The sequence below is a fragment of the Jaculus jaculus genome, chromosome 3 (genome assembly GCF_020740685.1).
Source record: "Jaculus jaculus isolate mJacJac1 chromosome 3, mJacJac1.mat.Y.cur, whole genome shotgun sequence".
Classification (NCBI taxonomy): domain Eukaryota; kingdom Metazoa; phylum Chordata; class Mammalia; order Rodentia; family Dipodidae; genus Jaculus; species Jaculus jaculus.
The window spans coordinates 176,272,740-176,299,866 of NC_059104.1; the positions used below are offsets into that span (position 1 = coordinate 176,272,740).

General features: G+C 42.7%; 1 protein-coding gene across 2 annotated transcripts in view; it reads left to right on the forward strand.

The window, feature by feature from the left end:
- Nucleotides 1–27,127, forward strand: part of Znf143 (zinc finger protein 143) — a 55,900-nt gene that overhangs the window by 17,317 nt on the left and 11,456 nt on the right. For both annotated transcript variants that reach the window (XM_004650874.2, XM_012950587.2), the window contains exons 6-13: nucleotides 1,088–1,284; nucleotides 3,533–3,607; nucleotides 7,768–7,887; nucleotides 13,983–14,058; nucleotides 17,594–17,719; nucleotides 18,541–18,720; nucleotides 21,480–21,707; nucleotides 26,677–26,825. In XM_004650874.2, the coding sequence (XP_004650931.1) occupies nucleotides 1,088–1,284; nucleotides 3,533–3,607; nucleotides 7,768–7,887; nucleotides 13,983–14,058; nucleotides 17,594–17,719; nucleotides 18,541–18,720; nucleotides 21,480–21,707; nucleotides 26,677–26,825 (1,151 nt within the window). The remainder of the gene's footprint in view (nucleotides 1–1,087; nucleotides 1,285–3,532; nucleotides 3,608–7,767; nucleotides 7,888–13,982; nucleotides 14,059–17,593; nucleotides 17,720–18,540; nucleotides 18,721–21,479; nucleotides 21,708–26,676; nucleotides 26,826–27,127) is intronic.

Sequence of the window (27,127 nt, forward strand, 5' to 3'; positions counted from 1 at the left end):
CCTCGATTTAATTCCCCAGGACTCACGTAAGCCAGATGCACAAGGTGGCAAATGTGTCTGGAGTTTGTTTGCAGTGGCTGGAGGCCCTGGTATGCCCATTCTCTCTCTCTCTTTCTTGAATAATTAAAAAAATAATAATTTAATTTTAAAAAATAGGGGTGTGGAGAGACAGCTCAGTGGTTGATGCTTTTGCATGCAAAGCCTAAAGGCCCATGTTTAGTTCCCAAGTATCCACGTAAAGCCAAGTACACAGAGAGGCGCATGCATCTAGAGTTCCTTTGCAGCCACAGGAGGCCCTGGCCTGCCCCTTCTCTCCCCTTCTCTCTCTGCTTCCAAATAGATTTTTTTTTTAAAGGCCAGGAATAAATAAATATCTCATGGTCTAGTGCTCATTCTTTGGGCTGGGGAGGTGGGTTAGTGGGTAAAACTCTCATTATACAAGCATAATGACCAAAATTTGGGTTCCTAGCTCCCAAGTAAATGCCAGAAAGGAATAGCAGCCCACCTGTAATCCTAACACTTGAGAGGTGGAAACTTTGGGTTCCCAAGGCAAGCTGGCGAGCTATACTAGCCAAGGTGGCAAGTTCTGGTTCAGGTGAGAAATCCTGTGTCAGTAAATAAAGTGAAGAGCAAAAAAAAAAAAAAAAAAAAGAAAGAAAGAAAAGTAAAAAAAGCTGGGCGTTAGCCAGGAGTGGTGGTGCACACCTTTAATCCCAGCAGAGGTAGGAGGATTGCCATGAGTTCAAGGCCACCCTGAGACTACATAGTGAATTCTCCTTTAATCCCAGACAGGAGGCAGAGCTAGTGAGTTCAAGGCTACCCTGAGACTACATAGTGAATTAGAATTCACTATGGATCAGCATGGGCTAGAAGCGAGACCCTACCTCGAAAAACCAAAAAAAAAGAAAGAAAGAAAAAAGTGGAGAACAGTTGAAGACACCCAACTCTGGCTTTCACACATATGTGCACAAATGTGAATATACACACACACGTGTGGCCACATACACACAAAAGAAAGTTTGTTCCCCTCTTCCCTTTAATATAGTTTAATGTCTTTCATGTAATGCCCTTCTCTTAAATTCCTCAGATAGTTATGACCAGAGTGCGTTACAGGCTGTTCAACTGGAAGATGGCACAACAGCTTACATCCACCATGCAGTGCAAGTCCCACAGTCTGATACCATCCTGGCAATTCAGGCTGATGGGACAGTGGCAGGGCTGCACACTGGAGATGCCACAATTGACCCCGACACCATTAGTGCTTTGGAGCAGTATGCGGCAAAGGTATGGCATTTTTGCAACATCATTACCATTCCATAGGGCTGGAAATACAGTTCATGGTAAAGTCCCCAATAGAGCTGACTTTTATTTTTTAAGGAAAGGAAACCAAAAGCATACTTTATCAAGAAATCTGCCATTTAGAGCTGGTGATACAGCTCAGGGGGTAGAGTGCTTGCCTAATGTGCAGGAAGCTCTGTCTCTAGCAGCCCATGACTTGGGCATGGTGGCACATATTCCAGCACTCACAGAATGGAGGCAGGAGGAGCAGAAGCTTCTGACCAGCCTGGGTCACATGTGATGCTGTTTTAACCCCCTAATGCCCTCCAAAACTTGAGGAGACTGGTGGTATGGTTCAGTGGTAGAGTTCTTGCCTAACATGCATGTGAGTTGTAGTTTGATCCCCAGCATGATACAAATAAATAGTGGTTTTTAAAAAAATATATTTTTTATTTATTTTGATATTTCTTTGAGAGTGAATGGGTGTGCCAGGGCCTGTAGGAACTGCAAACAAACTCCAGACATGTGTGCCACTTTGTATCTGTCTTAGGTAGGTACTAGGGAATCTAACCTGTATCCTTAGGCTTTGTAGGCAAGTGCCTTAACTGCTAAGTCATCTCTCTAGCCCTCTGTTTATTTCATTTTTATTTAATTTGAGAAATTTCCAAACATACACAGAAATAGATGGTAATAAATCTTCATATACTTATTACCTATTAAAATATAAGCTTAATTAAAAGAGGGAGATAGGGAAGGGAAAAAGGGGAAACTGATGGGAGGGGATTATAATGGTATATTGTCTATATGTATTCAATAAAAGTTGTCAATAGAGCTGGGCATTGTGGCATGCACCGTTAATCCCAGCACTGGGGAGGCAGAGGTAGGAGGATCTCTGAGTTCAAGTTCACCCTGAGACTGCCTAGTGAATTCCAGGTCAGCCTGGGCTAGGGTGAGTCCCTATTTTGAAAAACCACCACCAAAAAAAAGTTGTCAATAGTAAAAAAGTGGCCAGGCATAGTGGTGCATGCCTTAAATCCCAGCACTTGAGAGGCAGAGGTAGGAGGATCGCCGTAAGTTCAAGGCTGGACTAAGACTACAGAGTGAGTTCCAGGTCAGTCTGGGTTAGAGTGAGACCCTTCCTCAAAAATAACTTTAAAAAAAATGAGGGCTGGGGAGAGAGATTGCTCAGTTGTTAAAGGCTCTTAAGCCTGATGACCTGGTTTGAGACTCTGGTTCATACATAGAGCCAGATGCACAAAGTGGCACATGCATCTGGAGTTAGTTTGTAGTTGCAGGAGACCCTGGCAAGTTAAAAAATTAGGGCTGGATGGAAGGCAAAGGTAGGTGGGTCACTGTGAGTTTGAGGCCACCCTGAGACTACATAGTGAATTCCAGGTCAGCCTGAGCTAGGGTGAAGCCCTACCTTGAAAAAAAAATTAGGGCTAGAAAGATGGCTTAGCAGTTAAGGCATTTGTGTACAAAGCCAAAGGTCCCAAGTTTGATTCCCCGGGACTCACATAAGCCAGATGCACAAGGTGGTGCATGGTGTATGCATCTAGAGTTTGTTTACAGTGGCTAAAGGCCCTGACATGCCTATTTTCTCCCTCTCTCTATCTCTCTCTCTCAAATAAATAAAATAATTTTTTTTAAGGTTAAAAAATTAGGGCTGGAGAGATGGCTTGGCGGTTAAGCGCTTGCCTGTGAGGCCTAAGGACCCCGGTTCGAGGCTCGATTCCCAAGGACCCATGTTAGCCAGATGCACAAGGGGGCACACGCGTCTGGAGTTCATTTGCGGTGGCTGGAGGTCCTGGCGCACCCATTCCCCCCCACCCTCTCTCTGTCTCTATCTCTGTCTGTAGCTCTCAAATGAAAATTAAGTAAACAACAAAAAAAAAATTTTAAGTTAAAAAATTAGAAAGAAAACAATATAAAATTAAGTGAGATATGGTATCTCATGCCTTTCATCTGAGTACTTGGGAGGCTGACGCAGGAGGGTTGCTGTGAGTTCAAGGCCAGCCTGGCTACAGAGTGAGTTTCAGGTCAGCCTGAGCTACAGTGAGACCCTACCTTCAAAAGAAGAAAACACACACACACATATGTGTATGTATACATATGTACATACATACTTATATATAAACTTGGGTATTGAGGTATAACTCAGTAACAAGAGTACTAACGTGAGACCTTGGGGTCAATCTCCAGCGTTGCAAATAAATAGACTTAAAATTTTCTCAACTTTCTTTTATTCCTTTAGGTGTCCATTGATGGAAGTGAAAGTGTAACAGGGACTGGAATGATCTCAGACAGTGAACAAGAGAAAAAAATGCAGGTATGTAAAGCTGTTTGTTAGAGACAGGGTCACCATAAGCCGGGCTGCCCTGACACTGCACAAGGAGCTGGGTTTAATCTCTTCACCACCAAAATTCAACAAAACAAAACAAAACAATCAGCACTGTTGATACCTTGGGAGTATAACTTCTTGTCATGGGGAACATATGCCTTGTGGGACATCTGTCCACTAGATGCCAAGTAGTACTCTCCAAGTTTGAAAACCCCAATCTAAAATAATCCTGCTAGGGCTGGAGAGATGGTTCAGTGGGCAAGGCACTTGCCTGAAAAGCCTAATGGTCCTAGTTTGATTCCCCAGTACCCATGTAAAGCCAGATGCACAATGTGGCTCATGCATCTGGAGTTCATTTGCAGCACCTAAAGGCCCTACCACACCCATTCTGTGTCTGTCTTTCTCTTTTCTCTTTTTTTTAGCTGCTTGCAAATAAATAGTATTTATTAAAATAATTAAAATAATTGTGTCAATTTTTATTCTAAATTACCTATAGAATCATCTATTGCTTCCAAATCCATAGTCATTATCCTGTTTTTTTTTTTAATATTTTATTTGACAAAGAAAGAGGGAGAGAGACAATGGGCATGCCAGGGCCTCCAGCTACTACAAACAAACTCCAGATGCATGCACCCCCTTGTGCATCTGGCTAGTGTGGGTCCTGGGGAATCGAACCTGGGTCCTTTGGCTTTGCAGGCAAATGCCTTAACTGCTAAGCCATCCCTCCAGCCCAATCCTATTTTTTTTAAATCATCCTCTCCTGTACATTTGCTATACTTGCCACTATGTCTGTTGACTGTTTTAGAGAACTGATGTTGACCACTTCCTTACTTTAAAATTGTAATGCCAGCTGGGCATGGTGGCGCACGCCTTTAATCCCAGCACTTGAGAGGCAGAGGTAGGTGATCTCCATGAGTTTGAAGCCACCCTGAGACTACATAGTTAATTCCAAGTCAGCCTGGACCAGAGAGAGACCCTACCTCAGAAACCAAAAATAAATAAATAAATAAATAAATAAATAAATAAATAAATAAATAATTGTAGTGCCTTCCTCTTGTTTTCATCACCTGGCATTGCTTTTCAGTTGGTTTCTAAAGCTCTTTCTAAGTATGAGCCCCTCATCATTGTTATTTTATTCATGCAAACACAGTGATCTCATAGAAAGTTTCCACTCCTTCCAAATACATATCTAAACGTTTGATCATCCTGTTTCTTTGACCTGGATAGACCTTCCTATCTCATCGTCAGTATTCAAGTCTCACCTTCATTTTTTTTTTTTTTTTTTTTTGGTTTTTCGAGGTAGGGTCTCACTCTGGCTCAGGCTGACCTGGAATTCACTATGTAGTCTCAGGGTGGCCTGGAACTCTTGGAGATCCTCCTACCTCTGCCTCCCGAGTGCTGGGATTAAAGGCGTGCGCCACCACGCCCGGCACACCTTCATTTTTTAAAACTGATGCTATTTCTTTTTTAAAAAGGTACTTACTACTTGCGTGTGCACAAAGCCTTTGGTGCTACCGAAGAACACCAGATGTTTGTGCCCCTTTTCTTATCCAGTTTACATGGGTTACTTGGGAATTGAATGCAGGCCAGCAGGCTTTGCCAGCAAGTGCCTTTAATCACTAAGCTATCTTCCCAGTCCCAAGTGTCACCTTTAGACAGATTGCTATATTACAGCTCTCTATACTTTTTGTTTTATTTGAAAATATGTGTATGTATATATATTTTTTTCTTTTTTCTTTTTGAAGCTAGCCCAACAGACTGATCTTTCTCTGTTTTGTTTGGTTTTGTGTGAGAGAGAGAATGGCCAGGGCCTCCAGCGACTGTAATTGACTACAGATGTGCGTGCCACCTTGTGTGTCTGGCTTACATGGCATCTGGAGAGTAGCGCATGAGTCCTTCGGCTTCGCAGGCAAATGCCTTAACCATTAAGCCATCTCTCCAGCCCAAAATAAATAAATAAATACATATATAACTTTTAAAAATTAATTTATTTGAGAGAGAGAAAGAGGCAGATAGAGAATGGGCATGCCAGGGCCTCTAGTCACTGCAAACAAACTCCAGACTCATGGGCCACCTTGTCCATTTAGGCTTTACGTGGGTACTGGGAAATTGAACTTGGGTCCTTAATCTTTGCAGACAAGTGCCTTAACTACTGAGCATCTCTTCTGCCCTATTATTTTGTTGTTGTTTTGTTTTTCAAGGCAGGGTCTCCCTCTAGCCCAGGCAGACCTGGAATTCACTATGTAGTCTCAGGTTGGCTTTGAACTCAGTGATTCTCTTACCTTTGCCTCCCAAGTGCTGGGACTAAAGGTGTGCACCACCACACCCAGCTCTAAAATGTTTTAAAAATTTTTATTTGCAATCAGAAAGAGAGAGACAAGAGGGTGGGAGAAGGAATGGGCATGTCAAGGCCTGTACCACTGCAAATGATTCCAGATACATGAGTCACTCTGCGCATCTGGCTTTACTTGAGTACTGGTCATTCAGACCAGGGTCATTAGGCTTTGCACACATATACCTTAACCACTGAGCCATCTCTTCAGGCCCCTAAAATATTTTTATTTACAAGCCCAGGGAGGAGGGCAAGCCAGGGCCTCTTGACCCTGCAAATAAACTCCAGAGGGATATGCCACTTTGTGCCTCTGATACATCCATACTGGGAAACCAAACCAGGGCCGGAGGCTTTGCAGGCAAGCGTCTTTAACTGCTGACACATCTCCCTAGCCCTCTCTCTACTTATATTTTGTCCCCATTAGAATTTTAGGACCTCTATATTATTATAATTATATCTTTTGTGAGGTTTCATTGTTTTTTAGTGGTGGTGGTTTGGTTCTTGTTGTTATTGTTTTGTTTCTTGAGATAAGTTCTTACTCAAGTTAACCTCGTTCACAGTCTGTCTGTTTCAATCTCCCAAGTGCTGAGACCACAGGTATACACCACCTGACTTGATACTGGTAATTTTTTTTTTTTTTTTTTTTGAGATAGGGTCTCACTCTAGCCCAGGCTGATCTGGACTTCACTGTGTAGTCTCAGGGTGGCCTCAAACTCTCAGCAATGTTCCTACTTCTGCCTCCTGAGTGCTGGGATTAAAGGCGTGCGCCGCCACACCCAGTTTATACTGTTAACTTTTCGTTGTTGTGCTGGTATGAAACTCCGGGCCAAGCTTTACCATTCCTACATTCCTAGCCCTTCTAGTACTCCTTAAAGCATGCCAAATTCTCTTAAGTAGCATAATAGACTTAGTGGGTCAAGTACTTGCTTGTGCAAGCATGACAACCTGAACTTGGCCCCCATGTGAAAATGTCAGGCTTGGTGATGTATATCTGTAATCCCAGCATGGAGGGGCAGATAGGGTATTCCTGTGGTTACCTTGTCTTAGTTGTGGATTAAATGAAAAGACCCTGTCTTAAAATATAAGATAAAAAAAAATAAGATAGACAGGAGAGATTGCTCAGTGGTTAAAGTGCTTGCCTGCAAAATCTAATGACTTGAGTTCAGTTCCCCAGTCTGCACAAAGTGGCTCATGGATATGGAATTTATTTCCAGCAGCTGCAGGCCCTGGCTTGCCCATTCTCTCCCTCCTCCCCTCAAATAAATAAGCAAATAAAATATTTTTTAAAATGAGATAGAAAGCCGGGCATGGTGACACATGCCTTTAATCCCAGTACTCGGAAGGCAGAGGTAGTAGGATCACTGAGTTCCAGTCCACCCTGACACTCCATAGTGAATTCTAGGTCATCCTGGGCTAGAGTAAGACCCTGCCTCAAAAAACCAAAGAAAAAAAATGAGATAGAGAGCCAGGCATGGTGGCACACACCTTTAATCCCAGCACTGAGTTGGCAGAGGTAGGAGGATCGCCATGAGTTTGAGGCCACCCTGAGACTACATAATGAATCCCAGGTCAGCCTGGGCCAGACCAGAAAAACCAAAAAAGAGAGAGAAAGAGATAGAAAGCAGGCTGACCTGATATGGAATTCACTATGTATTCTCAGACTGGCCTTGAAATTATAGCAGTCCTCCTACCTCTGCCTCCAGAGTGCTGGGATTGAATGCATGCACCTTCAAGTCTGGCTCATCTCTTTAATTTCTGTATATTTATTTAACTTATTATATCACTTATCTTAAATCATGCTTTTTGTCTTATATAGATTGTCTTACAAGGACATGCAACAAGAGTAACTGCTAAGTCTCAACAGAGTGGAGAGAAGGCATTTCGATGTAAATATGAAGGATGTGGGAAATTATATACAACAGCTCATCATCTTAAGGTACATATAATATAAATGTTTTTCTAGTTATAAAAATATCTAGGATAGCCGGGCGTGGTGGCGCACACCTTTAATCCCAGCACTCAGGAAGCAGAGGTAGGAAGATTGCCATGAGTTCAAGGCCACCCTGAGACTCCATAGTGAGTTCCAGGTCAGTCTGGGTCAGAGTGGGACCCTACCTCGAAAAACAAAACAAACAAATAAACAAAAAAATACATACATACATACATACATACATACATACATACATACATATATATATATATATATACACACACACACACACACACACACACACACACACACACACATACACACATATACATACACATACATACACATATATATATCTAGGATAGGGCTGGAAAATGCATTGTGTGTGTGTGTGTGTGTGTGTGTGTGTGTGTGTGTAATGTCTAGGATAAATGCTAAATACCAGCATGATATACATAACATTCAAATGCCATTGATTTCTCCCAATTAACATGATACTTACAACTTATACATAGACTCAGACATATACTATCCTATGCAGACTTGAAACTGCCTTTTTTTTTTTTTTTTTTTTTTCCTGAGGTACAGTCTCACTCTAGCCCAGGCTGACCAGAAATTCACTATGTAGTCTCAGGGTGGCCTTGAAGTCATGGTGATTCTCCTACCTCTGCCTCCCAAGAGCCCAAGTACTGGGAATAAAGGCATGAGCCACCATGCCTGGCAACCTTTTTTTTTAAAGATCCCTTATTGAGGGCTGGAGGGACGGCTTAGCAGTTAAGGCACTTGCTTGCAAAGCCAAAGGAACCAGGTTTGATTCCCCAGGACCCACATTAGCCAGATGTATAAGGGGACACACGCATCTGGAGTTCATTTGCAGTGGCTGGGGGCTTTATTGTGCTCATTCTCTTTCCCTCTTCCTCTTTGTCAAATAAATAAGTAAACAAAAATAAAATATTTTTAAAAGATCCCTTATTGATTTTTTAAAAATATTTATTTATTTGAGAGAGGGAAAGAGGCAGAGTGTGAGAGAGAATGGGCATGCCAGGGTTTCCAGCCAATGCTAACGAACTCCAGATACATGCGCCACCTTGTGCATCTGGTGTAAGTGGGTACTGGGGAATTGAATCGAGGTCCTTTGCTTTGCCGACAAGTGCCTTAACCACTAAGCCATCTCTCCAGCCTTTTGTTTTGGTTTTTCGAGGTATGGTCTCACTCTAGCTCAGGCTGACCTGTTAGTCACAATGTAGTCTCAGGGTGGCTTTAAACTCATGGCAATCCTCCTACCTCTGCCTCCCAAGTGCTGGAATTAAAGGTGTATGCCACCATTCCTGGCTGATTTTTGTTTGTTTGTTTTAAGAATTATTTTTATTGGGCTGGAGAGATGGCTTAGCGGTTAAGCGCTTGCCTATGAAGCCTAAGGACCCCGGTTCAAGGCTTGATTCCCCAGGACCCATGTTAGCCAGATGCACAAGGAGGTGCACTTGTCTGGAGTTCATTTGCAGTGGCTGGAAGCCCTGGCGTGCCCATTCTCTCTCTATCTGCCTCTTTCTCTCTCTGTCTGTCACTCTCAAATAAATAAATAAAACTGAACAAAAAAAATTTTTTTAATAATTATTTTTATTTATTTTATTAGAGACACAGAGAAAGGGAGAGGGAGAGAGAGAGAATAAGAATGAGCACACCAGGGCCTCTAGCTACTGCAAATGAACTCCCAGTGCATGAGCCACCGTGTGCATCTGGCTTATGTGGGACATAGATCATCGAACCTGGGTCTTTAAGCTTCATAGGTATGTGCCTTAACCTCTAAGCCACCTCTCTAGCCACCACCACCCCTTTTTTTTTAAGGCAGGTTCTCACTCTAGCCCTGGCTGACCTGAGACTCACTCTATAGCCCCAGACTAGCCTTGAATTTATACAGATCCTCCTAATTTAGATTTGCAAGAGCTAGGGCTAAACGCATGTTCTCCCATACCTGGCTGAAATTCAATTTTTAAGGGCTTAGACTCTTTATCCATATATCTCTAAGGTTCAGCATACTTCCTATCTGGTACTGTGTGTTTCAATACATATCAGTTTAATCAGTAAATTTTTTGTATGTATTTATGTGTGTTAGTGTGGGTACACATGTGTGCAGGTGTGTGTGCATATATGTACATGTGGAGGCCAGAGGTCGATTTCAAGTGCCTTACTAGATCACTTTCCACGTTACTATTGGAGACAGGGTTTCTCCTTGAACCCAGAGTTTACCAGCTGGGCTAGACAAGCTAACCTGCCAGCCCCAAGGATCTTCCTATCTTCCTGTTGTCACTTCCCCATTACTAGAATTACAAGTGTATGCTACCACATCTAGCATTTTAGGTGGGTGTTGGGATCTGAACTCAGGTCCTCATATTACATGGCAAGAACTTTACCCACTGAGCTATCACCTCAGCCCCGCAGTCAGTACCTCTCAGCTATGAGATTTACAATTATATGAAGTGGGTGTAATGATCCTGATAATAATGATCCTGTGGTAGAACACTTACCTAGTATTCACAAGGCCTTTGGTTCAACATTATAAAATAAGAAATATCTTCTTTTTCAAATATTTGAACCAAGTACTTCATGAAATAACATTCATTCTTGCAGTGCTGGAACCCAGGGCTGTTTTATACTTGCTAGGCCAGCACACTAACACTGGTCTTGGTCCCTAGCTTCCTTCCCCTTTTACATATTCTTCCCCCCCCCCCTTGGTTTTTTGAGGTAGGGTCTCTCTCTAGCTCAGGCTGACCTGGAATTCACTATGTAGTCTGAGGGTGGCCTTGAACTCTGGGCTATCTTCCTACCTCTGCCTCCAGTGCTGGGATTAAAGGCATGCACCAACATACCTGGTGCCTTAAAATATTTTTAATTGCAAATACTAACAATAAATACGCCATAGCTTTTGATAAGTTAAGATGTATGAAGTATTTTATAGTGTATCAGGAGACATTTGGAATAGTAGCCCTAGGGATCATCTCCCCTAATTTATCAGTGTATGACTTTGACATGTCACTTGACCTCTTAGTATTCTACTTTCTTTTATCTATATAATTGGATCCCTTAGACTGAGGGTGTGGGGGGAGTTGGTAGAATGCTTTGCCTTTCGTGCACAATGTCCTGGGTTTGATCTCCAGGAATGCCTAAACCAGGCATGGTGGGGTACATCTGTAATCCCAACATTTAGGGGGTAGAGAGAAAAGAGGTTCAGGGTCAGTAAGTTCCAGACCAGCCTTGGGATACAGGTAACCCTACCTAATAACATAATAAATACAACATTCTCTCAGAGTGGTGGTGAGAATTAAGTAAGTTAATACTGTCCATGTAAAGTACTGAAGAGTGATCTGATCTGTGTGAAAGGCTCAGTGAATGGTGAGCATTGACATAATGGCTCACTAGTCAGCAGTGTCCCTTGGTAGGTGCTGCTTTGTCCCCACTTTACACAGAGGACCTCAAGGCTTAGAAAGGCAAGTATGGGGCTGGGAATGTGTCTCACTTGGTAGAGTGTTGGGCGAGCATGCATGAAGCTCTGGGTTCAATTCCCGGCATCGTATAAACCAGGCACGGTGACGCATGGCTGTAGCCTCGCTCTTGGGAAGTGGAGGCAGAAGGATCAGGAGCTCGAGGTCGTCCTTGGCTACGTAGAGAAGTCAAAGCCAGCTTAGGCTTTACAAGACCTTGTCTCACAAGCCCAGTCATACATACATAAATGCATATACACACATGCACACACACGTGTGTGTGTGTGGAGAGAATTCCTTTAGGCAGTAGTGGAACCTTGCTCAGACCTGGCATCCAGACCCTTCTAGCTCAGGCAACACAATGTACCTTACCTTGGGTAGTTTCTCCTGCACTCTTTTCCTCATTCTTACCATGTATATGTTTGATGAAAACATCTTTTTTTAAAAAATAATCTATTTTCTTTCTTTCTTTATTCATTTGAGAGAAAAAGAGAGAGAATGGGCACACCAGGGCCTCCAGCCCCTGCAAACGAACTCCAGATGCATGCGCCCCTTTGTGCATCTGGCTTACGTGGGTCCTGGAGAGTCAAACCAGGATCCTTAGGCTTTGCAGGCAAATGCCTTAACCGCTAAGCCATCTCTCCAGACCCCGTTTTAAAATTTGTATTTATTTGCACACGTGTGCATGTGCATAATGGGTGACACAAGGACTCTTGCTGCTGTAAATGAATAAAACATCCCTGCACCATTTTTTGCATCTGGCTTTATGAGGGTTTTGAGGAATTGAGACCCTAGGCTGGAAGGCTTTGTAAGCAAATGCTGTCAACCACTGAGCCATCTCCCCAGCCCCATGCAAACAAACCTTTTACCACTCTTAAAAACATTCAAGGGCTGGAGAGATGGCTTAGCGGTTCAGCGCTTGCCTGTGAAGCCTAAGGACCCTGGCTCGAGGCTCGATTCCCCAGGACCCACGTTAGCCAGATGCACAAGGGGGCGCACGCATCTGGAATTTGTCTGCAGTGTCTGGAAGCCCTGGTGCGCCCATTCTTTCCCTCCCTCTCTTTCTCTCTCTCTCTCTGCCTCTTTCTCTGTCTGTCACTCTCAAATAAATAAATAAAAATAAACAAAAAAAAATTCAAACTTAGGGCTAGGGGAAATAGCTTGGTGGATAAAAACCTGCCTGAGTACCAAGATCAGTTCTCAAGCCACGAGGCTCTGTCATCCTAGCACTCAGACTAGGAAATGAGAGGTAGAGATAGAACTTCCCAGTAGCTCTGACTGAACACTGTAAAAATAAAAGCAGTATCAGAGTGAGGTCCAGAGAAATCTTTTCTCAGATGAGGTAGAGCATTAAGGAGGATAGATCCAAAAGTTGTTCTTTGAACTCCACACACATCACTTGCACACCTGTATTCTCTTACACAAACACATATATACATGCGTGTACGCTCGCACACACACACACACACACGCAAAATAAGTTTTTGTCAACAATTTATTTTTATTTATTTGTGACAGAGAAAGAGCATGGGCACGCCTGGGCCTCTAGCCACTGCAAACGAACTCCAGACGCATGTGCCACCATGTGCATCTAGCTTATGTGGGACCTGAAGAATGGAACCTGGGCCCTTTGGCTTCACAGTCATGTGCCTTAACTGCTAAGCCATCTCTCCAGCCCAAAATAATTTTTTAAGAAAACATTCAGATCCGGGCATGGTGGCGCACGCCTTTAATCCCAGCACTCGGGAGGCAGAGGTAGGAGGATTGCCATGAGTTCAAGGCCACCTGAGATGACAGAGTTAATTCCAGGTCAGCCTGGACCAGAGTGAGATCCTACCTCGAAACCCCCCTCCCAAAAAAAGAAAACATTCAGGAGCTGGGTGTGGTGGCACACGCCTTTAATCCCAGCACTTTGGGAGGCAGAGGTAAGAGGATCACTGAGTTTGAGGCCACCCTGAGACTACATAGTGAATTCCAGGTCAGCCTGGGCTAGAGCAAATCTCTACCTTGAAAAACCAGAAAAAAAAAAAAAAAAGTCAAAAGTAAAGCTGGGCGTGGTGACGCATGCCTTTAATCCCAGCCCTGGGGAGGCAAAGGTAGGACAATCACTGTGAGTTCGAGGCCACCCTGAGACTACATAGTGAATTCCAGGTCAGCCTGGACTAGAGTGAGACCCTACCTCAAAAAAGAAAAAAAAAAAAGTCATGGGTTGGAGAAATGGCTACAGTTAAAGGTCCTTACTTTCAAAGCCTGACAGCCTGGGTTTGATTCCTTAGTACCCACATAAAGCCAGATGTACAAGGTGGCATCCTACCTAGAAAAAAAAAATCTAACATTTATTGCCAATTAACTAAATAGAGGCCAGGTGTGGTGTTGCACACCTTTAGTCCCAGCAGTCCGGAGGCTGAGTTAGGAGGATCACTGTGAGTTTGACGTCAACCCAGACTTCCAACTGAGTTCCAAGTCAGCCTGGACTCTTAGAGTAAGACCCTACCTCAAAAAAGAAAAGAAGAAATATAAAAAAGCATAAAACAAAACCATCAGTCAGATATAAGTGTGTTGAGACGATCTTATGTAAAGAATGTGTAAGGAAGTAGAATCACGCTTGTATTTTAATAACAGGTCCATGAAAGGTCACATACAGGAGATCGGCCTTATCAATGCGAGCATTCAGGCTGTGGGAAAGCATTTGCAACAGGTAAACATATATACGTTTTCTTTGCTTCTTAGTTCCCCTGGGGGATTGTACAGAGCAGATCAGAGGCAGGAACTAACCCATTCCTTTATTTGAACCCACAGAAAAACACAGTCAGCTTTATTTATTTATGGAGAGAATGGACACACCAGGGCCTCTAAATCTTAACCGCTGAGCCATCTCTCCAGCCCTGTGATCAGCTTTACAGCTTTGTTGTCAAGTGCTTCTTACCCCGCTTGCTCTGGACTCCTTTTTGTTCTTATTTTTCTCCAAAGACATGTCTCAGAAACTTCATACTTAGTTTTTATTTTTTCTGGTAGAGGAAAACCATGCTCTCAAAGCTGACTTAAGGGACTTAGGAAATGATTTAGTGGGTGAGGGTAGGAGTTGGAACCCCCAGCATCCACATAAATACTGGGTGGGCACGGTAGCTGCCTGTAATCTCAGTGCTCAGGAAACAGAGACTGAGAATCCCTGGAGCGGCCAGCTAGCTAAACAAACAGAATCAGCAAGCTCTGGGTTCAGGTGAGAGACGCTGCCTAATAAGTACAGAAAAGAGGAAATGAAGAAGTTACCCAGTGTCAACATCTGGCCTGCACACATGAATGAATGAATACACATATATGCACACACAGTATGCACACACAATATAACAACAAAATAAGAGCTGATTGAAACTTTAATTGAAAAAATAGTTTTGGCTGGAGAGATGGCTTAGCAGTTAAGCACTTGCCTGTGAAGCCTAAGGACCCTGGTTCAAGGCTCGATTTCCCAGGACCTACGTTAGCCAGATGCATAAGGGGCCGCATACATCTGGAGTTTGTTTCCAGTGACAGGAGGCCCTGGTGCCCAGTCTCCTCCCTCCTGTTGCTCTCAAATAAATAAATAAATAAATAATTTAAAATTTTAAAAAAGAAAAGAAAAGAAGAAATAGTTTCAATTCCCCAGAACCCATGTAAGCCAGATGCACATGGTGATACATGCATCTGGAGTTTGTTTGCAATGGCTATAGGCCATGGCACACCCATTCTCTCTTTCTCTCTCTCTCTCCCTCTGTCTCAAAAATAAATTTAAAAATTAAAAATAAACAAATCAGGGCTAGAGAGATGTTACCAGTTAAGGCACTTGCCTGTAAAGCCTAAGAACTCATATTCAGCTCTCCAGGTCCCACGTAAACCAGACACACAGTGACACAAGCGCGCACTGTTGCACATGTGCACAAAGGGGCACGTGCATCTGGAGTTCATTTGCAGCGGCTTAAGGCCTAGGCATGCCCAGTCTCCTCTCTCTGCTCCTCTTTTTTTCCCTCAAATAATTGAATTAAATTTTTTTAATTGAATGAAATATTTAAAAAATGAAATTATGGTCTGGAGAGATGGCTTAGCGGTTAAGCACTTGCCTGTGAAGCCTAAGGACCCTGGTTCAAGGCTTACTTCCCCAGGACCCACATTAGCCAGATGCACAAGGGGACGCATGTATCTGGAGTTCATTTGCAGTGGCTGGAGGCCCTGGTGCACCCATTCTCCCTCTCTCTCTCTCTCTCTCTGTGTCTTGCTATCAAGTAAATGAAAATAAAAATAAATATTAAAAAAAATGAAATTAGAATGTGTGTAGTGGCACATACCTTTAATATCAGTATTTGGGAGTCTGAAGTAGTAGGATTGCCATGAGTTAAAGGCCACTCTGAGACTATATAGTCATTTCCCGGTCAGCCTGAGCTTAGAGGAAGACCCTGACTCCAAAACAAAACAAAACAAAACAAACAAACAACAACAACAAAAAAAAAAAAAAACGTGAAATTAAAGAGCCACAGAAAGCTAGGACTTTGCAGTGGATAGGGCCTTTCCAAGGACACACCTGGCAAGCCTGACTTTCATTTCTTGTTCCAACTTAAGATCTTTGAGTGAGCCATAAACAGCATCTAATAAAACTGGGACACTTATAAAAAGAGACATGCAACATTTTTATTTTATTTTTACTTATTTATTTTAGAGAGAGAGGGAGAGAGAATTGACATGCCAGGGCCTTAGTCTCAGAGTGGCCTTGAACTGACAGCAATCCCCTACTTCTGCTTCACCCAGCTAAAACATTTTTTTAAACAAAAAAAATAGTTATCTATTTGAGAGAGAGGCAGATAGAGAGAAAGAATGGGTGTGCTAGGGCCTCTAGCCACTGCAAACTCCAGATGCATGTGCCACCTTGTGTATCTGGCTTACATGGGTCCTGAGGAATTGAACCTGGGTCCTTTGACCTAGCAGGCGAGTGCTTTAACTGTTAAGCCATCTCTCCAGCCCCAAAACATCTTCCTTTTCTTTCTTTCTTTTTCTTTTCTTTTCTTTTTTTTTTTTTTTTTTTTTTGTTTTTTTGTTTTGTTTTTCAAGGTAGGTTATCACTCTAGCTCAGGCTGACCTGGAGTTCATAGTCTCAGGGTGGCCTTGAACTCATGGCGATCCTCCTACCTCTGCCTCCTGAGTGCTGGGATTAAAGGCATGCACCACCATACCCCTCAAAACATCTTTTAAGCAGATAAAATTACTGAATTTTCATTGGTTGGGGAGCTGGCTCAATTGTTAAAGGCACTTGCTGCCAAAGCCTGATGCCCAGGTTTAATTCCCCAGCCACCCACATAAAGCCATATTTATGTGCAAGAGACCCTAGCACACACAAACACAAAAGTGAATATTTTTAAGTTTACTGATTTTCAATGCTGTGTCATACTTTTTGTTGCTATGTAGTTATTTTGTTTGTTTGTTTTCAATTTTTTGAGGTAGTGTCTCACTGTAGCCCAGGCTGACCTGGAATTCACTATGTAGTCTCAGGGTGCCCTCAAACTCTGAGTGATCTCCTACCTCTGCCTCCCAAGTGCTGGGATTAAGGCTTGCACCACCACTTTTTCAAGCAAGGTCTCATGTAGCCAGGCTGATTTTGAAACCTACTACTACGTAGTTGAGAATAATATTGGACTGATCCTCCCACTCTTCCTTTCCAAGTGCTTGGTATTATAGGCATGTGCCACCACACTTGGCTTTCTTTTTTACAACAGTGTGTTCCATTGTAGTCCAAGATGGCATCAAACTCACATTAGTCCTCCTGCCTCAGCCTCCCAAGTGCTGGGACTGCCGCCATATCCAACTTGTCCAATACACATATTTTGTTTGTTTGTTTTTGATTTTCAAGGTAGGGTTTCACCCTGGCCCAGGTTGACCTGGAATTCACTATGCAGTCTCAGGCAGGCTTTGAACTCACAGTAATCCTCCTACCTCTTAACTCCCAAGGGCTGGGATTAAAGGCATACTCCACCACACCCAGCTTTTTCCCTTATATATATTTTTTTTCTCAATTTTTATTAACATTTTCCAAGATTATAAAAAATATCCCATGGTACTACCCTCCCTCCCCCTGTCCCTTATATTTTTAATAGTGACTTTATATTTGCCTATTACTTTGTTATTTGCTCTATATTTTAGTACCTTATGTCTGTGTGCTTATTTAGAGAGGAGCATTGTGGGACTAAATTTCTTTTAAATTTTTCTTAAAGGTTATGGATTAAAAAGTCATTTCAGAACTCATACCGGAGAAAAGCCATATCGATGTTCAGAAGATAATTGTACAAAATCTTTCAAAACTTCAGGAGACCTACAGAAACATATCAGAACCCACACAGGTACTAGTATGACTGTCACACTTTTTCATTGCTAGGCTAGAAATTCTTCTTCTTCTTCTTCTTTTTAAGAATAGGCCTCCTGCCCTTGCAAATAAGCTCCAGACACATATGCCACCTTGTACATCTGTTTTTACGTGGGTACTAGGGAATTGAACCTGGGTCTTTTTGCTTTGCAGACAAGTCCCTTAACCACTAAGCTATCTCTCCAGCTCTTTTGTGTGTGTGTGTGTATGTTTTGTTTTTTCTGAGGTAAGGCCTCTTTCAAGTCCAGGTTGACCTGGATCTCATCTGTCGTCCCAGGCTGGCCTCAAACTCACAACAATCCTCCTACCTCTGGCTCTCAAGTGCTGAGATTAGAAGCATGCACCTTCATACCCAGCTTTATTTATTTGTGAGCAGAAAGAATATGGATGTACCAGGGCCTCTTGCCACTGTAAACAAACTCCAGATGCACGCACCACTTTGTACATCTGGGTTTATGTTGGTACTGGGGAATTGAACCTAGACTGGCAGGCTTTGCAAGTAAGTGCCTTTAACTGCTGAGCCATCTCCCCAGCCCCTTTCTGCTATTTCTGTGTCTACTTTTCTCAATTCATTTCTAGAATGCCCTCATGGATGATTCCATCATGCAAAGCCACATAATCGCTAATAATTTTGAATACTGTTTGTTTGAGTTCTCTTAAGTAAACTTAAGCTTGGAGTGGAAGGTGGTTTTTCCAGAATCAAAGCAAAGCCCAAAAGGGAAGCTCAACAGGAGAAGGAATGAGATGTCTCGGGTTTCTATGTTCTGTGTTATTCAGTTGATCCCTTTGTATTTTCAGGAGAAAGGCCCTTTAAGTGTCCCATTGAAGGCTGCGGTCGGTCCTTTACCACATCAAATATCAGAAAAGTGCACATTAGGACACACACAGGAGAAAGACCTTATTACTGTACAGAACCAGGATGTGGGAGGGCATTTGCCAGTGCAACTAATTATAAAAACCATGTGAGGATACATACAGGTAATGATCTCTTATGTCTTGACATCTTGTTTTAACTCCTGCCTCTTCCAGAAACAACAACTTTTTTTTTTTCACAAAGGACATGGTATCACATGCCTTCTAATATTTTATTTATTTGCAAGCAGAGAGAGAATGGGCACACCAGAGTCTCTAACCACTGCATATGAACTTCAGATACATGCACTATTTTTACATTGGCTTTATATGGGTACTGGAAAATCAAACCCAGGTCGTTAGGCTTTGCAGGCAAGTTCCTTTACCACTGAGCAATCTCCAGCCCCCAAAATCTGTCACACACTTGCAGTCCCAGCACTTGGGAGGTGGAGACAGCAGGATAAGGAAGACATTCAAAGTCATCCTCAGCTACATAATGAGCTTGAGGCCAGCCCTGGCTACATGAGACACCATCTCAAAAACAAGCTTTCACCAAACTCCATCACATTTTGCCTGTTGTTTGGTGCCACCTAGTGTTGGTTTCTGCTTCAGCTTAAATATCAGTTGGCTTGGTTTTACAGGTTGTAATTGACTGCCATTTTATGTGGCATTTTTACTAGTTGTGTTTTAATGTGTTTAGATTTAGAAATATGGGAAAAGATGTAGTTACCCAAGGAAAGTGTAACTGAGGATTACCTAGAACATACATGTATATGCATGTTTTGTAGCTCAGGGTGACATCCAACACATTAGAAATTAAAAGTTCACACTAATAGTTCCAATTCTACTTCAATCCACAGGGCTGTTTTGTTTTGTTTTGTTTTCAAGGTAGGGTCTCATTCTGTAGCCCAGGCTGACCTGGAATTCACTATGTAGTCTTAGGTGGCCTCAGACTCACAGCTATCCTGCTACCTCTGCCTCGTGAGTGCTTAGATTAAAGATGTGCACCACCATGCCCAGCCACATGGCTTTTTTAATTCTCTCTCTCAGAGGGGATATGATGGAGAATGGCGTTTCAAAGGGGAAAGTGGGGCCAGGGAGGTATTACCATGGGATTTTTTTTATAATTATGGAAGTTGGTAGTAAAAATTTGAATAAATAAAAAAGAAAATAAAATTTTCTGTTTCATGCCTTAGTTTTTTGAGGTAGGGTCTCACTCTATTCCTGGCTGACCTGGAATTCACTGTGTACTCTCAGGGTAGCCTCGAACTCGCAGTGATCCTTCTATTGCTCCTTCCCAAATGCTGGGATTAAAGGTGTGCACCACTACACCTGGCTGCTACTGATTCTTTTTTTGTTAATATTTATTTACTTATTTGCAAACAGAGAGAGACAGGCAGACAGAATGGACACACCAGGGCCTCTAGCTGCTGCAAACGAACTCCAGACTCATGCACTACTTTGTGCCTATGGCTTTATGTGGGTTCTGGGAATTCAAACCCAGGTCATTAGGCTTTGCAGACCAGTGCCTTAACCACTAAGATGACTCCAGTCCCTTTTCTGTTTTTCTTTTTTTGAAATCTTTGTTTATTTGTAGGGAGAGAGAATGAGAATTCATGGGCATGTCAAGCCGCTGTAAACAAACTCCAAATGTATGTGCCACTCTGTGCATCTGGCTTTACATGGGTCCTGGGGAATTAAATCCAGGCCATTAAGCTTTGCAGGCAAGCACCTTAACTGCTGAATCATAACTCCAGCCCCTTCCTTTTCTTTGGAATCAGTCTCTCTGAGTAGCCTTTGCTGGCCTCAAACTTAGTATAGTATATATCTCAGGTTGATCTTAAACCAGCCATCATTCTGCCTCAGTATCCCTAGTGCTAGCATTATAGTACTGTCACCACACCTGGCTCATTTGCTCAGTCTTTAATTCCATCTAAAATAATTTCACAATGGCTTCACTTATACCACTACAATGAATAAGCCTGCTAAAAAGAGTCAAAGGCCAGGCGTGGTGGTGCACATCTTTAATCCCAGCACTCAGGAGGCAGGAGAATCGCTGTGAGTTCAAGGCCACCCTGAGACTATGTAGTGAATTCCAGGTCAACCTGAGCTAGAGTGTAGCCCAACCTTGAACAACAAAAATAAAAACAAAAAAAAAAGAAAAATTAAATTAAAAATAAAATAATAACAAGAAAAGAAAATCTTATTTTGTTACCTTTGTAGGATTGTTAGGGTGAGCATCATTAGTCAGAGTGATGATTACATTTATTATTGTTATTATTAATATATCTGAATCAGCTATAGGAAACACGAGTGCATAGTTTCATCAGAGTTAGTAAAACTGCCACAGCTCCATCCTTACCTTTCTCGTCTCTTGAAGTAAAGCAAAAAGCGGATGATGCACAAGGCCAACACTCAGAATGCTGTCAGAACCATGGTTTGAAGACTTTTCTCATGCTTTTTGATTTCAGGGTGAAAATGGATTGTCCCCTTTTTTTCTTTTTTCTCAGTGCTAGGCATCAAACAGCCTTGTGCATGCTAGGCAAGGACTCTATCTGTCTGTATGTATAATTGATTTTTTATTGACAACTTTCATAATTATAGACAATAGCCCATGGTAATCCCCCCACACTGTCCCCTTTGAAACTCCACTCTCCATTATCTCCCTCCCATCTCAATCAATCTCTCCCACTTTGATGCCATGGTCTTTTCCTCCTATTATGACAGTCTTGTGTAGGGAATTAGGCAAGGACTCTTAACAGTGAGTTGTTTCACTTGACTGTGTTTGTCAGCTATTTCTTTGTATAAGCCCTCTTCCCCAGCTATGGAATAATTACATCTGCCTGTGTACACAGTGACGTCCTTATGTGCTCTTCTTTTCGTAGGAGAAAAGCCATATGTTTGTACAGTTCCTGGGTGTGACAAAAGGTTTACAGAATATTCCAGTCTGTATAAGCACCATGTTGTTCACACTCACTCTAAACCATACAATTGTAACCATTGTGGGAAGACGTACAAGCAGATCTCCACGCTGGCCATGCACAAACGCACAGCCCACAATGACACTGAGCCCATTGAGGAAGAACAAGAAGCCTTCTTTGAGCCTCCACCAGGTAAGGAATTGGATCATTATTTCTAATAGTGAAGATCAATACGTACTAACATAATATGACCCAATTTGGTTTTCTCAAGTCATGAGGTTTCATTTTTAATAATCACACACACCAGATTCCCTGTTGTGAAAAGAAGTACAGAAAAGTATTGTGCTCTGGGTTGTATAAGAGGGAATTTAGTCTGTTCTGGAAGGACAGAGGAGGCTTTGCGCAGAAGTGTCCTTGCAGAGATTGACAGGGAAGCAGGCTTAACTAGGTAAAGAGTAGTACTCTCGCAGTTCAAGGGGAGGAAGGGAACAGAGATGGAAGCAGGATACCCAGCTAGAGGGGCGGCACCTGCAGAAAGCCAGGGGTCCAAGGAGAGGAAAGAACTGGAGAAGCCTGGAAAAGAAGGCAGGGGAGCCAGATGATTGAGGTTCATTGGGAATACTTTTTTGTGTGTTTTTCAAGGTAGAGTCTCCTTTAGCCCAGGCTGACCTGGAATTCACAATCACTGTGTAGTCTGAGGGTGGCCTTGAACTCACTGTGATCCTTCTACTTCTTGTCTCCTAAGTGCTGGGATTAAAGATGTGTGCTAACACATCTGGCTGGATGCAGTTTTTCTTCTTTTTATTTTTTATTTATTTTAGAGAGAGGAAAGAGAGAGAGAATTAGCATGCCAGGGCCTCAGCCACTGAAATCAAACTCCAGACACTTCTGCAACCTAGTGGGCATGTGTGACCTTGCACTTGCCTCATGTGCATCTGGCTTATGTAGGATCTGGAGATTCAAACATGGGTCCTTCAGCTTCACAGGCCAGTGCCTTAACTATTAAGCCATCTCTCCAGGTCTGGATGTTGTTTTTAATAAAAGAACAGAAGCAATTTAGATAACTCCTACTGATAGAAGTGCTACTAGAGGGCTGGAGAGATGGCTTAGCGGTTAAGCGCTTGCCTGTGAAGCCTAAGGACCACGGTTCGAGGCTCGGTTCCCCAGATCCCACGTTAGCCAGATGCACAAGGGGGCGCACGCATCTGGAGTTCGTTTGCAGAGGCTGGAAGCCCTGGCACGCCCATTCTCTCTCTCCCTCTATCTATCTTTCTCTCTGTGTCTGTAGCTCTCAAATAAATAAATAAATAAAAATTTAAAAAAAAAAAAAAAAGAAGTGCTACTAGAATACTGTAAGAGACAAGGAGACTCGTTTAAATAAGAAAACCCGAAGCCCACACCACATTGAATGAGTATAGAGACACATGCCTGTGATCCTAGTACTTGGGAGTTGGAGAGTCAAGTTTAAAGCCATCTTCTGCTACATGGCAGATTCAGGCCTAGTCTGGGATACATGAGACCCTTTGAGAGAAAGAGAAGGAGGGAAGAGAGAGAAAGGAACAAAGGAAAAGAGGACAAAAGAAGGAAAGCTCTAAAAAATAAAATGTAGAGGAATCACCTTTAGTAATTTTTTTGGGGGGTGCTGGTTCTGGGGATTGAACATGGCCTCAGGCATGCTAGGCAAGCATTCTACCACAAGGTTGTATCCTCAGTCTTTACGTTCAGTGATTTCAGAGAATTAAGCATAAGAAAATTAATAAAAGGAAAAAAAGAAAATTAATAAAAGGTAGTAGGTTTACTTTTTGTTTTGTTTTATTTTTTCAAGGTAGGGTCTTACTCTAGCCCAGGCTGCCCTGGAATTCACTCTGTAGTCTCAGGGTAGCCTTGAGCTCACAGCGGTCCTCCTACCTCTGCCTCTTGAGTGCTGAGATAACCCAGCTATTCATTTCTCATTTTTAACAACTGATTGAAACATTTGGAAATAGTTAAATGCAAAAATCCAAGGCTGGGGTTCCTCAGTGGATAAAGTACTTGACATGTTAAGCATGAGTTGCTAAATTTGGACTCACAAAGCCCACATGTAACCAGATGCAGTAATACAAAGCTGTGATCCCAGCATGAATGCCATGATATGCGGGCTGGAGACGGGATCCCTCAGAAACGTAAGGACCAGCTAGCCTGGTGTACACAGGGGTGAATGAGACCCTGCCTCAAACAAGGTTGCAAGTGAGGACCAGCACCTGAAAGTTGTCTTCTGATCTCCGCACACTCACCTGAACATCTGAACACCCACAATCACAAAGGAGCACACAAGTAAAGTCACATACACACAGACCAAAAATAAAAAGGTTGGTTGGAGATTAGGGAAAAAGCAGATCACCCACTCAAACGATGCCCTATGGCCTAGAGTCCTAGTTTTCCTTTCCGGTATTGCCAAGTGATTGATGACTTAACAGTTAAGGCGCTTGCCTACAAAACCTAATGACCCAAGTTTGTTTCCCCAGTACTCACATAAAGCCAGATGCACAAAGCGGCACATGTGTCTGGTGTTGGTTTGCAAAGGCTGCAGGCCCTGACACACCCATTCTTTCTCTATGTCTCTCGCTTCTGTATGTTTCTCTCTGCTTGCAAATAAATAAATATTATTTTAAAAGGGGGAATGCTGCTGCCAGGCGTAGTGGCGCACGCCTTTAATCCCAGCACTCAGGAGGCAGAGGTAGGAGGATCTCTGTGAGTTCGAGGTCACCCTGAGACTACATAGTGAATTCCAGGTCAGCCTGGGCTAGAGTGAAACCCTACTGCAGGGGAACACAAAGAGGGGTTGCTGGACAAATGGCTAAACGGTTAAGGTACTTGCCTGTGAAACCCAGGGATCCAGGTTTGATTCCCCAGGACCCATATAAGTCAAATGTATAAAGGGACACATGCATCTGGAGTTTGTTTGCAGTGGCTAGAGGCACTGACATGCCCTTTCTCGTTTCTGCCACTTTCTCTAAAATAAAATAAATGAAAAATATTTTTAAGTCAGGCATGTGCAAGCACACCTGTAACCATGGTACTGAGAAGGATAGAGGCAGAATCATGGACTGCTTAAAGACAGTGCTTTAGTTTCATGCACAGGAACACATATGCCAAAAAAGTAAATAAATAAAAATCTGGCTGGAGAGATGGCTTAGCAGTTAAGGTGCTTGCCGGTGATCATAGTTAGGTGCTTGCCTGTGAAGCCTAAGGACACAGGTTTGATTTTCCAGGTCCCACATAAACCAGATGCACAAGGTGGCACATGCATCTGGAGTTTGTTTGCAGTGGCTAGAGGCCCTGACATGCCCAGTCTCTCTCTCCCCCTCTCCCTCCTTCTCTCTCTCTGTCTCTAATAAATAAATAAAAATAAGCCAAAAGAAAAAAAATCTGTGAAGCATATGACAAAGGAGCAAAGTGATGTCTGTCTAGGAAATGATATGTGGTTGAAGGCATCTTATGATGCATCAGCCACTTAGACATAGTTAGAAGTTTCATGTTTAGATTAGTCTTCCGAGTCTTTTTTTTTTTTTTTTTTTTTCTTGGTGTTGTTGAGGTAGGGTCTCACTCTGGTCCAGGCTGACCTGGAATTAACTCTGTAGTCTCAGGGTGGCCTTGAACTCATGGCGATCCTCCTACCTCTGCCTCCCTAGTGCTGGGATTAAAGGCGTGTGCCACCACGCCCAGCTCAGTTTTTTTTTTTTTTTTTTTTTTTGTGACTTTTTTTTTCTTTTTTTGGTTTCTCAAGGTAGGGTCTTACTCTAGCCCGGGCTGATCTGGGATTCACTATGGAGTCTCAGGGTGGCCTCAAACTCATGGTGATCCTCCTACCTCTGCCTTCCAAGTGCTGGGATTAAAGCTGTGCACCACCATGCCCGGCCCAAGTTTTTTAATATACTAGTATTCTTAGAATAATCCTCATTTCTTTGAAGGGGAAAAAAATTTCCTTTATTTCTGCCTTCATGGGAACTGGAAAATGTTGAAAGACGAGAGGGATCAATAGCTTCCTGGTTGCCAAGTATAGCAGTAATGACTGTTGAAATTGCTAATCCTTTACTAAGAAAAAGAAGAAGGGGTGGGCTGGAGCTCCTCTTGTCACTTATTAAATGATTAACCTTATCTCAGATACATGCCATAACCCTGTCTTTACACAGTGATGTCATTGTGTACTGAGGCCTTGCAGCCTTCACTGTCAGTAAAGACCGAGTGAGTTAGTAAGCTGTGCTTACAAACATTCTGCTTTGCTGGTTAATGTTTATGTTCTCTTATACTTTTATGGCTCTTAAGTGATTGCAAGAACTTAGTGTGAACTTGCTGAATCAGGAGGCTGTTATTCTTGTATACAGTTCCTCCCCTCTCTGTCCCCAGTATGTGTGCATGGGATTACGTAATTATTCCAACCAAGGGTAAAGCGGGGGCCTTCCAAAGTTAAAACACTAACATTTGATGGGAAAGGTTTTCCTGACCTGATTTGATTCAGCTTGACTTGGCTTTGCCAAAGTGGACATAGAGGAATTAGAAGTGATCCTAGAAACTGCTTTCTCGCTTTAAGATATACTGCATATGCCAGGTGTGGCGGCACACGCCTTTAATCCCAGCACTCGGGAGGCAGAGGTAGGAGGATTGCCATGAGTTTGAGGACACCCTGAGACTCCATAGTGAATTCCAGGTCAGTCTGAGCTAGAGTGAGACCCTACCTCAAAAAACCAAAAAAAAAAAAAAAAAAGATATACTGCATAGACTTTTGTTGTTGTTTTGAGACAAGCTCACTAGAAGCCCATGCTGTCCTTGAACTAATGATCCCCCTGCCTCCCAAGGGCAGAATTATAAGTGTGGCTTATAATTCACACTTGGTTTACAGGTTCCACTCCCTAGTGTCCATACAAAAAGTGGTACAGGCATTCCATTTACACTGGCAAGAGATCCTTGGCACACATATATATGTGTGCATACACATAAATAAATTTAAACAATTAAAAAGTATGGGTATGTATGAGACAACAGCTCAAGAAGGGATCAGATTTAGTGGCCAGTTAGATCTGGATTTAATATTCTGTTTCATGTTTAAAATGTTTAATGTTTTCTAAATAGATGGGTTAGTAAACTGGTTAGTTAAAACAAATGATCTATTTATTTTAAACAGGTCAAGGTGAAGATGTTCTCAAAGGGTCCCAGATCACATATGTTACAGGTGTAGAAGGGGACGACGTTGTGTCTACCCAGGTAGCCACAGTGACCCAGTCTGGACTGAGTCAGCAAGTTACGCTCATATCCCAGGATGGAACCCAGCATGTAAGTATCTGCTGAAGCCAAGAAGCTAAGTATTTCTCCTTCCTTGTCGTCATTGCTACTGTCTTGTTTATTTTCCTTTTCGTTTTTTTGAGTTTTTCAAGGTAGGGTCTAGCCCAGGCTAACCTGGGATACACTATGTTGTCTCCAGCTGGCCTGGAACTCACAAGGATCCTCCTACCTCTGCCTCCTGAGTGCTGGGATTAAAGGAGTGTGTCACCACGCCCGGCTTAGTGGCAGGTCTTCTAAAGGTTTTCAATAGTTTTCTCAAAAAAATTGCATGCAGTCAGATTATATAGAACCCA